Source organism: Octopus bimaculoides, chromosome 9 (assembly GCF_046866305.1).
Source record: "Octopus bimaculoides isolate indiv1 chromosome 9, ASM4686630v1, whole genome shotgun sequence".
NCBI lineage: Eukaryota > Metazoa > Mollusca > Cephalopoda > Octopoda > Octopodidae > Octopus > Octopus bimaculoides.
Genome location: NC_142936.1, coordinates 38,524,188 through 38,540,213, shown reverse-complemented (window position 1 = coordinate 38,540,213; position 16,026 = coordinate 38,524,188). Strand labels below are relative to the sequence as shown.

The 16,026-nt window shown below is 35.4% G+C and overlaps 1 protein-coding gene and 1 long non-coding RNA gene across 2 annotated transcripts in view; one reads left to right on the top strand and one right to left on the bottom strand.

Annotated features, from left to right (window-relative positions):
• The window catches only part of LOC149134063 (uncharacterized), a 300,466-nt gene that overhangs the window by 196,784 nt on the left and 87,656 nt on the right, over positions 1-16,026 (bottom strand). The gene's annotated exons all lie outside the window — the stretch shown is intronic.
• Positions 5,574-7,281, top strand: LOC149134064 (uncharacterized). Its single transcript, XM_089356910.1, has 2 exons — positions 5,574-6,729; positions 6,799-7,281. The coding sequence occupies exon 1, from the start codon at positions 5,689-5,691 to the stop codon at positions 6,244-6,246; it is 558 nt and encodes a 185-aa protein (XP_089213036.1). The 5' UTR covers positions 5,574-5,688; the 3' UTR covers positions 6,247-6,729; positions 6,799-7,281.

Below are 16,026 nucleotides of genomic sequence, written 5' to 3'. Positions count from 1 at the left end.
ATATATATAATACATAATACATATACATATATATAATACATACATATATACACATACATAATACATACATATATACATACATAACACATACATACGTGGGTGGGTGTGTGTACATGCACGCATGCACATGTGTGTATTTAACAAGGTGGGTGAGTGGATGGATAGAAAGAATGATAGACAGATAGACTGAAAAGTGGAATAATATATACACACAATGTTGAGAATGTCTATTATGTACATACACCTGGTACTACTCTATAGTTTCTCATTATTTGATTCAATCTCTGTCTGCCCATCTGCACTTTGTTTTGGTATATAAGATTGTATACTTTAAGCATTGTCAAGTGTTTTACATAGGACAAACAGAGAGACAAATAGCAAAAGAGGGAGAGGAGTATGTGTGTGTGTATGTGTGTGTGTATGAATGTAAATAGAGAGAGGTTGAGGTAGAGGAAGAGAAATTAAATGAAAATATACTAGTCTCGTAAAAGATGCAGTCTAGCAAAAGTAAGCACTGTCGTATGCATACAAACACCTGTAAATAAATAGGTGAAACATCTGAAGGGTGAATAAACAAGTAAGTGAAATTAAAACTAATACACACATTCATTAACACATACATACAACTACATTTACAGACAGTGCATAAAGCATAACACACATTTGTGTAGGTATTTTGCATCTGCACATGCAGAGGTTAGTAGAAGTATATTCAGAGTGAGGGAAACAAACAATCAAGTAAACACATGCACACATGCACACACACACACGTGCACACATACGTGCACACACACATCAATACAAGGATCAGTTAATACATATACTCATACTCACAGAGTGAGGTGGTGAGAAGGAGAGAACTTAATAAACCCATTGAGGATTTAATTAGCATAGACCTAACCTAAGGAGTTGCTACATTTGTTTAGTCCCAAATCAGACTGGACTGAATAAACTTATTGTCAAAAACATTCCAGTCATGACAACTAATATGTTTCAATCTTATTACACCACCTCTGTTCTGTATTTTCCCAATTTTAAGGAGATAGAAAGGCGAAAGATCAACCTGAGGGGAGATAAACTCTGAAAGATGAAGAATATTAACTAGAAAGAGGGAGAATTGTGAGAAACAGAATGATAGATAATGGAATTGTGGATAAAAACTTGATAGAAAATATGAAGAGCGGAGAGGGCATCTTCATCATCTGAACATCCACTTTTCCATGCTTGCATGGGCCAGATGCAATTTGTTTATGTAAATTTTCTACAACTGGATGCTCTTCCTCTCACCAACCTTCAGCTGTTTCCAAGCAAGGTAATATTTCCCCATGGCATATTTTTAATGTTGATTCAAAATTCACACTTGTAAGATGCTAACACTCTTTTACAAATATCATGAAATTTCATTACAAGGAAATATACACACAGACTTATATATATGTGGTAAAAAGCTTGCTTCTCAACCACATGGTTCCAGATTCAGTCCCACTGTGTGGCATCTTGGGCAAGTGTCTTCCATTAGAGCCTTAGGCTGATCAAAGCTTTGTGAGTGGATTTGGTGGAGAGAAACTGAAAGAAGCCCATCGTATATATACATGTGTGTGTGTGTGTGTGTTTGCGTGTGTGTGTGTGTGTATTTACGTGTATGTGTGTATTTGCATGTGTGTGTGTGTGTAAGTGTGTGTGTGTCTGTGTTTTCCCCCTCCCACCATCACTTGACAACCGATGCTGGTAAAAGAATATATATATATTGAGAAGGAAAAGAAAACAAAAACTCCCAAGAAAGAAAAGCAGCACTAGCATCACCTCTCAAAGCAGTGGAGAAGGACAAGGGAATAGCCAAACAGTCCTCTTCTGAAGCTACACATTTTATCCAGCATCATTTCCATTGATGGAAGCATTCCTAGAACTCCTGTTTTGGAATAGTAAAAAGCTGCCTCATCACATTATCCTGGATTTCCTCAACATTTGGTTTCGGTGTCATTGTCACAAACCAAGATTCGTCACCTGTTACAGCCATTTTCAAAAAGTCTTCATCTTACTTAAAAGCAATCAAGAAGATCCTGCATAGCTGAAATGTGAGCTTTTTTAGTGAATCCCACTTTACTTCCAAGCACTACCATAAACAGCAGAATGCTATTAACTTAGTGTGTATGTGCGACAGAGTTCAAGGTCAATTTGTGCCAAGCAGCTTCACTCTGTGACCTTTAGTTCTGTTACGATAGCAACAGTCCCAATACTTTCAGATCAGACTTTGTATGTATGTGTGTATACATATACATATATATATATATATATATATATATATATATATATATATATATATATATATATATATATATATATATATATATATATATATATATATATATATATATATATATATATATATATATATATATATATATATATGTGTGTGTGTGTGTATTGTTGTACTTGGGGATGGTCATATTGCCAGTTTAGCCAATAAAAACACACGCACTGTATATTTGATGTTAATTTGCTTCAGCTTTATATTACATTACGTTACATTAATCCTATTTCGGGCAGAGTTCTTTCGTCACACTTCTGGCCGAAATAAGATTAATGTAATGGAATGTAATATAAAGCTGAAGCAAATTAACACCAAATATACAGTGCATGTGTTTTTATTGGCTAAACTGCCAATATGACCATCCCCAAGTACAACAACATTTGTTTCAACACACGATTTCACATAAAAAATCTTGCAAAACCTATATATATATATATATATATATATATATATATATATAGTTTAAATTTAAAGAAAAACAAAGGATGAAGACAGGTGTATGAACAACAGGCAAGTGTATTAGTTTGATGCTCAGGAAAAATGAAAAAGTCTTTTATGTTTCCAACCTACGCTCTTCAACAGAAAGGAATAAGAGAAAATAAACAGAGAGAGAATGAAAAAAACTTGTAGACCTCAGGAGTCTAGCATGGTGAATATATATACACACACACACACACACATGAAAAGCTGTTTTCAGTTGCTATCTACCAAATATGCTCACATGGCTTTGGTCAACTTTGGGCTATAGTAGAAAACATGTCCATGGTGCGGTGCAGTAGGACTGAATCTGAAACTATGCGGTGAAGTGATTCTCTACATAATGGAGCAACAAAACAAATCCTGGGCTTGCATCTGAACTTATTACCTTTAAATTACTAGAACATCACTTCACATACTCACACTCATACATGCATACATGGACAAGTTCACACACATACAAGCATACATGCACACACACACACACACACATACACACACGCGTGTACATGTACATGCACAAACAAACACACACGCACACACACACACGTACACTCATTCTATTATTAATAGATGCTGACTATTTTCTTCAAATGATTTCCTGGAAGAAGTACGCAAAAATGTTTGGAAGGAGATGCGTAACTCAATAAAAATCACAACAAAATCAGCAAGATAACTACAATAAGATTTAAGAGGAACTTTTATACCAGTAAGCTAATATCAGTAAAATAGTGAACACACTAGTGTGGAAGATATTCTTCTCTCAATACCATTGGCTCTTTCATCTTATATGTGTATATACATCTATGTCTGTGTAAGTCAGACTGTATGTATATGTGTGTTTGTGTCTGTGTGTATATATGTATGTATATATATATATATATATATATATATATATATATATACACACATACACACATAAAGCAGGTTAGCAATTTTTGCAACTATATCCATCTTAAATAATCTGACTGGATGATGGACAAACAGAAAACTAAGCTTCTAATAGATTTGTATCAGCCGTAGTTTAACAGCACAGATATCAGCACCAGCACCATGTACATGCTGGCTACATTAGACAGTGAGTGGACATTGATATGTCTGCTGTTTACAACAAACAGTCATATTAGCGAGACATCCAAATTTAGATCATGTTTCATGTTCCCATCAAAGGATTTTGTGCAGCCACATGTGCAAGATAGATCAAAGTGATGCCCTTATGTGCAATGAAATAAAGTAGTGTACAGCAATAATAACAGAGTGTATATGCATAGTTATAGGCAGACAATATGTATCATATATATAATATGCATAATTGTAAGCGTGTGTTTGTGTGTGTGTGTATATACATTACAGAGACAAAGATATATATAAATGTGTAAATATATGTACGTACATATATACATACATATAGATATAAATATATATATAAGTATATGTATATATGTGTATGTAGATATACATATATATGTATACATATACACACATAGGCATACATATATCAATATGCACGCACACACACACACACACACACACACACACACACACACACACACACACACACACACACACACACACTTACACCCACACATACACATCTATACATCTGAGGGATTTCACCTGATATTTTATGATCTGTTATTTATAGCTACATTTGCATTTCAGCAACTTCTTACGAAGATTTATTTTCACATTTAAAATTATATGTACACAATTGTATATAATTATCATCACCATTACATGCCTTCTTTGCATACTACCATGGCTTAGCTTGTTCAACAGCATCCTAAAAGTTGGAGGACAACCACATGGTCTAATATTTCAGGTTTAGCATGGCATCTGTGATTTGATTCCGTTTTTAATACCGGTCACCTAACAGAGTGTACTGGTCGCTTCTTTCATAGTAAGAAAAGTAGTTGCATTATAAGTTTACATATTTCTTTGGACAGAAAATATGAGATCAATATTACATATATGTTATAATAAAAACCATAAAATGTCTAGTGAAATACAGCTACCCAGAGATTCCTGGCCAAAATATTTATTTATTTCACCATTTATCAAGCTGGTTTGTGGTTTTGTTGTGATAAGAGTCATGACGCCCCCTTGTGAGAAACAGACTGGACCAAGTGATTATAAATAGTAGCAGTTGGAGTGAAGTTTATGTGTTAATTCGAGTTGAGTACAGTGTGGTGTATTAAATCCTTGTGATTCCGTAGAAGTGGTGTTATAGTGTTTGCTGAAGGTCTCCCCTCGTGGGTGTGCCTGCGATTGTTGATTGTTGGAATTGCTGTTGTTGTTTTTACATACGAGTTTCCTATTTATAAGAAAAATGGAAATTGGACCAGCAAAGGGCCACAGTTGTGCGGCAGCAGCTGGCGGAGGAGTGGGCTCTGATGCTTTGTTGGTTTGTGAGGTGAGGGTGGAGTCAAGGAGGCTTGGGGAGTGTGGGAAGTTGTTGAGGGGAGAAGGTGATAATTTGAGGTTGGTGCCACTGGGGGATCTAGCGAGGGGTGTGATAGAAAGAACTGTGATATACGGAGCACTGAGGGTGTCATCAAGAAGGGTTGAAGTTGCAACTCTCGAGATTGTTGAGGAGTGTTTGAAGGAGATCGGGCAGTTCACCACTTTCATCATGGGAGGAGGAAGGTATGGCACGGTGGAGGTTTAATTTGTGACTGAGGACGAAGCAGGGAAGCACTCCACTGTGACTGTGAGGATGGAAGAATGGGTACTTTTGCCAACGTACTGTAGCAGGCAAGTTGCCAGGGTGGGAGTGGGAGGAGTGCCTCCAGAAATGAATGAAGCATAGTTGGTTGCAACGATAATGTTTGACATGGAGGAAGACATAAGAATGCTTGCGGGTGACAGGAACCAAAAGGTTGGATTGATGGGGTTGTGGCATGGAGATGGCCATACAAGCAGATTTTAATGACTTGAATAAAATTGCAGAGGAAATGGTTTTACCAGAGGATGTGAGGCTGAGAGTGGTGGTGGTTGGGGGCGGGCCTCCCATATGTTATCAATGCGGGGAGGGAGGTTACATGAAGGTGAGGTGCTCCCGGAGAGAGGAGGCGCAATGGATGGAGCGGTTTGAGGAGTGGAAGAGGGTGGACGAAATGGTGCAAGATGGCGTGAAGGAGACGGTAGTAACAGAGGAAGCGTTCACAGTGATTGAAAAACGAAAAAGAAAGGAACGAGAGGGCTCTCCACCGGAGAGGCAGAGAAAGAAAAGGGGAGTGGATAAGGCGGTTGAGAATGAAGTTGAGAAAGAGGTTGAGAAGGAGCTTGAGAAGGAGGTGACAGTAGCAAGTGTATTAGCTGTACTAGTAGAGGAAGAGGATTTGGGTGGTGTAGAGAGACAACAGCATAAAAGTGAAGCATCGACATTACCTAAAATGGAGAAGAATAAAGACAGTGTGAAAGCGCCAAGGGTGGAGAAGGAAAAAACAAACAGGTGAGAAAACCGAAGAAACATAAGTGGAACTTGGTGACATACGCCAAGATCACGGCGATAGAAAAAAAGATAACGAAGTTTAAATCCATAATAAGGGTTAAGGTACTTACGGAGGCTTACATGGAAAATGTGAAAGCAATTGTTATAGATAAAGAGAGGTATAACTGGTTAAAGGAAATGTTTGGAAGGGATATTGATCCACCGGGAGGTGGAGTTTGATGAACTGCTGCCAGTGATGGAATATAGAGAATTGGAACCATATATGAACTATTACAAAAAAGTAAAATTTCTTTAAAAAAAACCAATGCTAATGGAAAAAAGAAAAGGAAAGAAGAAAAGATTATAAACTGCCTGAAAAAACGTTCAAATGGTACTGCATGAAGGTGGGACTCATGCAGCCATTTCATTTTCATTTATTATAAAACATTTTTCTCGTTTTCATTCGTTTTATGCTTTTTGTCCCCACTGTGGTATTCTGTCTGTCCTTGTGCTGTACCCTCTGTGTAAAAGCCTGAGTGCTTAATAAAGAATACGTGTTAATTCGAGTTGAGTACAGCGTGGTGTGTTAAATCCTTGTAATTCCGTAGAAGTATGTGGTGTTATAATATATTTGTTGAAGGTCTCCCCTCATGGATGTACCTCCGATTGTTGATTGTTGAAATTGTTGTTGCTATTTTTACATACGAGTTTGTTGATTTGTATTTGTTTTCTTCCTATTTATAGGGGAACCTGAGAAGAGAAGAAAATGAAAATTGGGCCAGCAAAAGGCCACAGTTATGCGGCAGCAACTGGCAGAGGAGTGGACTCTGACGCTTTGGTGGTTCGTGAGGTGAAGGTGGAACCGTAGAAGCTGAACGAATGTGAGAAATTGTTGAAAAGAGAAGGTAATACTTTGGAATTAACGCCACCAGAAGATCTAACGAATAGTGCGACAAAAAGAACTGTAATATATAAAACACTGAAGTTGTCATCGAGAAAAATCGAATTTGCAACCATTGAGGCTATCGAAGAGTATTTAAAAGAGCTTATGAAGTTCACCACTTTCATCAGAAGAGGAAGAAAGTATGGCACAGTGGAGGTGCTATTCGCGACTGAAGACGAAGCGATAAAGTACTCCACTATAGCCAGAAGAATGGGTACTATACGAAGTATAGTGGCAAGCGTGTTGCCAGGGTGAGAGTGGGGAAAGAATCCCCCAGAAATAAATGAAACATGGTTAGTAGCAGCGATGATGTTTAACAAGGAGGAAGACGTAAGAATACTTAAAGTGACAAGAACCAAAAGGTTAAATTGAAAGGGTTATGTCATAGAGATGGTCATACAAGCAAGTTTAAATGACTTAAACAAAATTGCAGAGAAAATAATGTTACCAGAGGATGTGAGGCTGAGAGTGGTAGTGGAGGGTAGGCCTCCCATATGCTATCTATGTGGGGAGAAAGGCCAAATGAAGGCAAGGTGTCCCCAGAGAGAGGAGGAACAACGGATGGAACAGTCTGAAGAACAAGAGAAGGAAGACGAAGTGGTACAAGACGGTGTGAAGGAGACGGTAGTAACAGAAACGGCGTTCACAGTGGTAAATAAGCAAAATAGAAAAGAACGAGTAGGCTCTCCACCGGAGAGGCAGAAAAAGAAGATGAGAAGGAAGTTGAGAAGGCGGTGACAAAAACAAATTTACTAGCTACACCAGCAGAAGATGAAGAGGAGGAGGAGTTGGGTAGTGAAGAAAGACAACAGCATGAAAGTGAAGCATCGACATTAACTAAAATGGAGGAGTACAAAGACAGAGTGGAGACGCCAAAGGTGGAACAAGGAAAAAACAAACAGGTGAGACAACCGAAGAAACACAAGCGGAATTTGGTGATATACGCCAAGAGCACGGCGATAGAAAAAAGATAAAGTTTAAATCCATAATAAGAGTTAGGTTGTCTACCGAGATTTACACGGAAAATATGAAAGCAATTGTTATAGATAGAGAGAGGTATAATAAATTGAAGGAAATATTTGGAAAAGATATTGATCCACCAGGAGTTGAGGTAGAGTTTGATGAACTGCCACCTGTGGTGGAATATAGAGAATTGGAACTATATATGTACTATTAAAAAAAGAGTAAGTAAAATTACTTTAAAAAAAACGATGCTAAGGAAAAAAAGGAAAGAAAAGATATATGTTTATCCGGCCATACATACCTAAATACATACTCATATATATGGTTATATATATTCTATTTAAAAGTAGAATTCGGGTAGTTTCAACAATTTAGAATAATAATACAACATATACTCAGCCATAAAACCGGTGTATGCAAATTATTAAAATATATGTATCACTCATTAAAATATTGAAAAATATTAAGAATTTAGATACATGAATATATAAAAATACAATAGACATATATTGGTAGAAAAACTATATTGATATATAAAAATATATATTACCATCTTAAAAGGTATATATTTACGATATCGTCCTACTTACAGATTAAGAGCGTTGTTGAAAAGATATGTTTTAAAATATTGAAAAATAAATGTGTAAATCCTCGCAAGATGAACAAAGAAATGTTTAAGCATCCAGATGGAAGGTAAGTTTCCAATGATTAGATGGAGGTACTCCAATTTCAAGAATCAAGTGGTGATACTCCGACGGTCGTTTCCCTAACCCTAACCCATACAAATAAAGGATATTTCTATCCAAATTTTGGACACGGCCTCCTTCGTCAAGGAGAATGTATTAGTTAAGGATTCACTGTCATAATGAGTAAATAGGTGTTTGGTTTTATAAAGATCTATAACGTGTTAGCAGGAAGAGGAAATATAGCAAGAATTGTGGGAAATAAATTTAGAAAATATGGTAGATCAGAAGCAAGTAATTATTCATTAAGAGGAAGGTGAGGTGGGGTCCGAGTATAAATGTTAGGTGGAATGTAGCTAATTATAGAGTTTAATGATCAATCTATCCAGATTGATCAAGATGTTTAAATGTTGAAGGGTATCTATGGTTACAAGAGTACATAGCATCCATGAACTTATTTAGTAATGTACAGTTATATCGACGGAGAATATTTATAGATTCTTTAATACATAGTTTACATATACACGTAATTGTATTGTACGGAGGGGCTTATACTCTTATAGACCAAGATAATGAATATTGTATATTCGTTAGCTTAAGGTCGTGTATATATGTGGCTAGCGTTGGTGTGAATTTATATTTTAAGTTATAAAAAGAATTCAAATGAGCCCTATAGCGACACTTAAAATCAATAGAACTTCCTATGTAAATCCCTACCCTCTGTGTGGAAGATATCTCTACACAGCACTTATAAACTAAATTTCTGTGCAGATAGGATCCAGCAAGTGGGCAGGAGTCCAGAATGCGACAATTACATACTTTTCTTCTTGTATGAGAATTAATATTCCGTTTAACTAAGGTCAGAGCACCCTCAGTTGGTATGGGGATGGCCTGACTATCATTTTTATAAGAACTAGTATGGGTTTTTGAGTTATGGGGTGCAATACAAGGATTTTAGTAGACTTCTTTAGTTTAAGTTTGGATCTATTAATGGAGGCTATAATCTATCCTAAATCTGGTGTAGTGGAATACGAAGGTTTCACAGACGATTTTTTGAAGATAGGATAGTATTTATGATGTTTTGGGATTGATCTAACCTGAAAACAGAAGAGTGAGGCAAACCATATAATTTCCCATTTCTTAGATTTTGAATATTTGGTTTCATTAAGTTAGTCGGAGTTATACGATTTATACTTATGGTAATTCCAAAATGAGAATTTATTTATTTGGCGTTATCTATAAATGTATATATATATATATTTAATTAGTTTATTTAAAGAGGAAGCTATAGTATTAGATTGTGAACTAGTTCTCGTGAAGAGATTGGCAATTTTAATTTTGAGTTTTGTATCAGGGATATAAAGTATTTTATCTTTGAAGCCACTTAATTTTAGAGCTTTGTTATAATATGGAGCACGAGTGTTGAATATCTCCTCATTGGCAGATACGTTTGAAATTCTAATAGAAACGGCTGTTACTATGCTATTGAGGGTTGATCTAGGATGATTAGAGAGAATATTTAAGTACTGAAGGGTTTGGTTGGGTTTCCTATATAGATAGTGAAGATTAGTATTAAGGTTAAGTATGACATCCAAGAAGTTGGCTACATTGTTATCCATTTCAAATACAATATTTAAACTATGACTTTTAAAGAATGTTATCAAATATCTCTTAGTGTGTTCAATCTCCAGACAAAATAAATTTTTAGTTGCATAAAGTGCATCGTCTCTATAGAGACCACCAGAAAATATGTGGGAAAATATCACTTTATTTGCAAGAGACGAAATAAGCCCACAAGGTTTGTTACTTGGATTGAGTCAGATGAGCCCATTGTTATATCAAAAAAGTTTGAAGATGTGTCCAATTATTATGATTAAAGTTGATGCGAGTTTTTCTAACTGCCAAAATTAGGTCTATATCAAATGCAGAAATGTTTGCATATTCGCCCAATAGGATGGGTGATACTGATGCATAGTAATCAGATATATCAAATATGATGTTTGTCATTGAGGTAATGAAACCATGAGATAATATCACCAGTAGAATTTCAAAGGGGAAGCTCTCCTTTATCCTCGACTCAGGGTAATATTCTATCTATAATTGTTTTACTAATTTTTCCAGAGTCAGATTTAGTAGGACAGATATATGTTTATATATATACACACATATATACACATGTGTATATACATGTGTGTATATATATATATATATATATATATATATATATATATATATATATATAAGTAAACACACATATTATACATATTTATGTATTTATGTTTGTGTGTGTGTTGTATGTATGTGTGTATGTATGTATATATGTATATACGTGTGTATGTATGTTTGTGTACGTATGTATATGCGTGTGTTAGTGACACCATGTCTTGACATTACTTAATAAATGTAAATGAGTGTTACCAGCATACAAGCAGTGTCTTTCGTTTCTAATCTTTTATAAAAACATGTTTGACTTGGGAAAATAATATCTTACTTGGAAACAGGTGAGGGTTGGTGACAGGAAGGACACCAATATTCATAGAAAATCTGCCTCAACCAGTCCCATCTGACTCATATGAATATGGAAAAGTGGATGTTAATATGATGGCGATGACAATGATGTATGTCATTTCTATGAATTGGAATGTATGCAAAACTAAGACAATGAACTATGAAAATAGTGCTTGAAAGAAATTTTATCTGAGATAACGATGCATGTTTATAGTTCATAAGTTCATATGTTACTTCAATAACTTTTTAGCATTAGAAAATGTATTCATAGTTTATAAGTTCATATATTAATTCAATGATTGCTTGCGTTTTGGCGACACAGAGATAGAAACTGAAGAGCTCAGCTAAAATATTAGTTATTTTCGTTATTATTTTCTTAATTAATTAATAATTATTTCAAACAATATATGCAAAATCAAGATAGTGAAAAATGCAAATTTTGTCTGAAATGAAGATTAAATGAGATATTGACACATGAATTTATAGCACATAAATTTATATATTACTTCAACGACTATTTGCTGTTAAACAACATGGGAACAGAAACTGAGGAGCTCTACTAAGACATTAATTATTTTTTGTGTTATTTAATTAATTAAATAATTATTGTTTCTAACAATTGAAATATATGAGATGACAAAATATGCAAATATGTCTAAAAGAAAGATTGGCCAAGCACCAACATGGTGCAGTAGTTCACAAGTTCAAATGCTATTTCAATGACTGTTCTACAGAGGTATAAGGACACCAATTTCCTTCAAGCTTATCAAGATATACTCCCAACAGATCCTGTAAGACATCACCTACCCTCACACATAGCAGAAGAAGCCTTTATGCGCAACACTCATGGACAACCCAACATTTATAGACAAACACATTTCCACTCCTATTATGACAAGTATAATAAATTGCCATTACTCCATATAACCCAACCTGCAATCTCCTATCTATAAGCTTTCCCTTCTACTCCAAGTAACCTATTTAAACAAATCCATCAGTATACTACAAACCCACACCCTTTCTTTTTAAAGGCCATCTTTCCTATCTTTCCATCACATTATGAGCATTTTTAGTAATCCTATATACACAAGAGTTCCATGATGAAAGTAGTTAAGAAAGGAGTAGAGTAACTCTGAATGAAATTCTACCAGGGGAAGACAAACACTTTAAACTGACAAATAAAGCAGTAACTCTGCATAAAAATTCTGTAGAAGGAGACATAGACTGCACAAGTTGTTGAGAAGGAAAGCAATTTAGGTGAGCAGCAACTCCAAATAAAATCTGACATGATATAGAGGGAATACTTTAATCTTGGCTGACAACCTTCTAGTAGTGGGAGCAGGAAACTGCACCCAATCTGTACTGTAGCTGGTGATAGGAAAAGTATCCAACCAACAGAGTTGTGACCAAATGTTGATGCTCACAAATACCACAAACAACTCATTAGAAACTAGCCCTCCTCCTATCAAATACAAAACTTCAAAGCTGCTACCATCAAAGTTGATACAGTTGAAAGTAGGTCTGGAGAGGTTTTGAAGGAGCTAGAGTAGACGCAAGAAAATGTGTTTGGTACAAGAGACAATATAAAGGAAATACTCAGCCAGATTCATCAATGGTAATAGTCACAGATGTAAATTTTTGTCTTTTTAGCTATGTTGGGTTGAGTGAAATAGGCATATCATATTGTTACCAGAGAAGTAGATAAAGTAACTGAGTCAGAGTATATGACAATTAAACACAAACAGCAAGTTATCTTTGCATATGCATCACAATCAGAACTAACAAGTAAATCTGAAGACAGTTTCTATGAAAACTTCTTGCAGATGAACTCAATATCAAAAGACATCGACCTCATTATCATGTCTAATGAATTTAGTAGACATATTGGGCACTACATGCTAGCTACTTGATTATATTATGGGATCTATGGATACAAGAAATTAGGAGAATTTTGAGACACAAATGAGCATGGAAAGAAAGATTGGAAGGATGTGAGAAGTAAGGGTCAATGTGCTATGACAAAAGGATCAGAAGTGTGAGTATGCTAGTTTACCAAGCTGTGTGTTAGTGTGAATTAGTACAATGTTGTGGTAAAATGTATATGGAATGATAGCAGAGGGACTTGTCTTCATTGATGTCAAGAAGAAAGAAACATGTAAATACATGATAGAAAGAGAATCTACAAGTAGACACTATTGTTGATAGTTATACAGCTTAAAAGTACAATATGAGTGTAAGGAAAGCAGCTAGCCCATCAGCTACAACCACTGAGATGCCAAATATGTTCAGTAAAGTAAGACAATGTCAGTTACTTGCATAGTCAATCAGGTAGTAAAGAATAGGGAAATAAACCTCATAACTGGCATAACAGTCTTATTATCAATTGCTACCAGGTCATCTCATAAGTTCTGTCCGATTTTACCGTTTTTAAAATTGAATGAATTTTAATAGTATTTTAGAATGTCTTATGGAATTAAAAATCATTTTTATGCATTTGTATACATTTAAACAAATTAAATATTATTTTACAGAATAATAGAATTTAAATTTCTTTGATTAAAACCCTTTCTAAGATTTAAGGCACATAATGCTTTATGAGTACAAAAATGGAAACTCTGCAGCTCAAGTGACTTGAAACATGCACTCAGTTTATTGGAAAGAATGCTTGAATGAAAGAACTTGCAGAAGATGGTTTGCAAAATTCAGAAGTGGAGATTTCAGCCTTGAAGATGAAGATCAAACAGGACGTCCAGTTGAGCTTGATGATAAGCTCCTTGAGGCATTACTTGAAGGAAATCCTGCATTATCAGTCGGAGAATTGGCAATAAAGCTTAGTTAAAACCATACAACTGATCATCGTCATCTTCAACAATTTGGAAAGGTTCCTAAACTTGGAAAATGGGTGCCTCATGAATTGTCCGAAAGCAACTGCAAATCCCAAGTTGACATCTGCTCTTCTCTCCATTCCCGTGAACTCATTTCACCCTTTTTGGATAAACTTGTGATTGGTGACGAAAACTGCATCTATTCGAAATGTTAAACAACATAAACAGTGGCTTGGTAAAAGGGAAAAAGCTCAACCACAACCGAGAATGGAACTTCATAGGAAAAAGGTTCTTCTCTTTATCTGGTGGGAATGCAAAGTAGTAATTTACTTTGAATTGTTACCACTTAATGCAACAATCAATGCTCATGTCTACTGTCAGCAATTAGAGCGTTTGAACCAAGCATTGAAGAAAAAAAGACCCGCTTTAGTGAATCAAAAAGGAGTGATGTTTCATCAGGACAATGCACAACCCCACACTGCAGAGATCACATCACAGAAGATCAAAGAGCTTGGTTGGGATAAAATTCCTCATCCACCTTATTCTCCCAACCTTGCTCCTTCAGACGACCATTTGTTTTGTAGTTTACAGAATCATTTTGAGGACATAACTTTTGCAAGCCAGGAGGAGGTCTAAACTGACATTTCAGAGTTCTTCACTTTGAAACCAAAAGTGTTTTACATTGATGGGATTAAAAAGCTTTTAAGTAAATGGAAGGAAGTCATAGGTAATCAGGGAAAGTATACTGATGATTAAATTTCAATTAAATATAACATTTGATCATTGTTTTCTTTATTCAAAATTCGGACAGAACTTATGGGATGACCTGATACAATTGCAAAGGAGCTGCTCCAGGAAAAGGAGCTGCTCCAGGAAAAGGAGCTGCTCCAGGAAAAGAAGCAGCTACAGAGGCATTGGACCTTAGTTCTTAATTCTCTACTTTTCAATGCAATTCTCTAAGTCACAATAGACAGTTTGTGGCAACTTTTAAAAGCCACTGACCTAGTTCCATAGCTAAATCTGTTGCAGCAAAGGGTAAATTTTGTGGTGCTCATGTTTAAAGTGTAATGCTGCATGGCAGCAAAATATGGGTACTAAATGTGGAGGATGTGTAAAAGCTGGAAAAGAATGGAGTGAGCATACTATGCTGAAAGTGTAATGTTAGTGCGCATTAATAATGAAGTACAAATCTGATAACTTATCAATGTTATTCACTAACTAAATCTATATGCCTAGAGAATAGATTGTGAAAAAACAATTGTATGAGTAATGAATAAATAGTTGAAACAAATATTGTTTCCATGGTTGCCCATTCTATGGAGTGGAGAGTTTTTGTCCAGGTTGTGTTCAAAGGTAGGGCAGAGTAGTTAATCCAAATCCAAGCAAATGCAAAAAGTATACACCAGTTTAACTGCATTTTAGAGCATAATTATAATTTATTGAGATCCAACACAAAATATAAATTTACTCTCATGCTAGTTATCACTAAGAAATTTTGCCTTTGAGGCTTTTCTCAAAAGCAAGAGAAATATTTGTTTTGATATTTTGAATCAGAGTTACTCAGCTGATTTGATGGATTTGATGAATTTCTCTACAATTTATGACAATAACTGTTCATGATTTCTTTTATACACTTCACACCTCAAAGTTATGGGGGTAAAAGGAATATTCTGGTATCACACACTTTTTTCAAGGCTTTAGATTACAAAATATCGAGTTACAAACAGAATGTCAGAACCAGAATTGTGTGCTTATGTTTACTGAAAATGTCTGGACACATTAAAACTAAGAGTACGATAAAGAGTTGATGATCGTAAGGAGTTAGACAGTAGAAGCCAGGAAAACTAGTAAGGATCTATGTCAACAAATAATGACAATTAAAA

Coding starts and splice junctions, on each gene's coding strand:
- LOC149134064 (XM_089356910.1), top strand. CDS start 5,689: ATGGAGATGGCCATACAAGCAGATTTTAATGACTTGAATAAAATTGCA.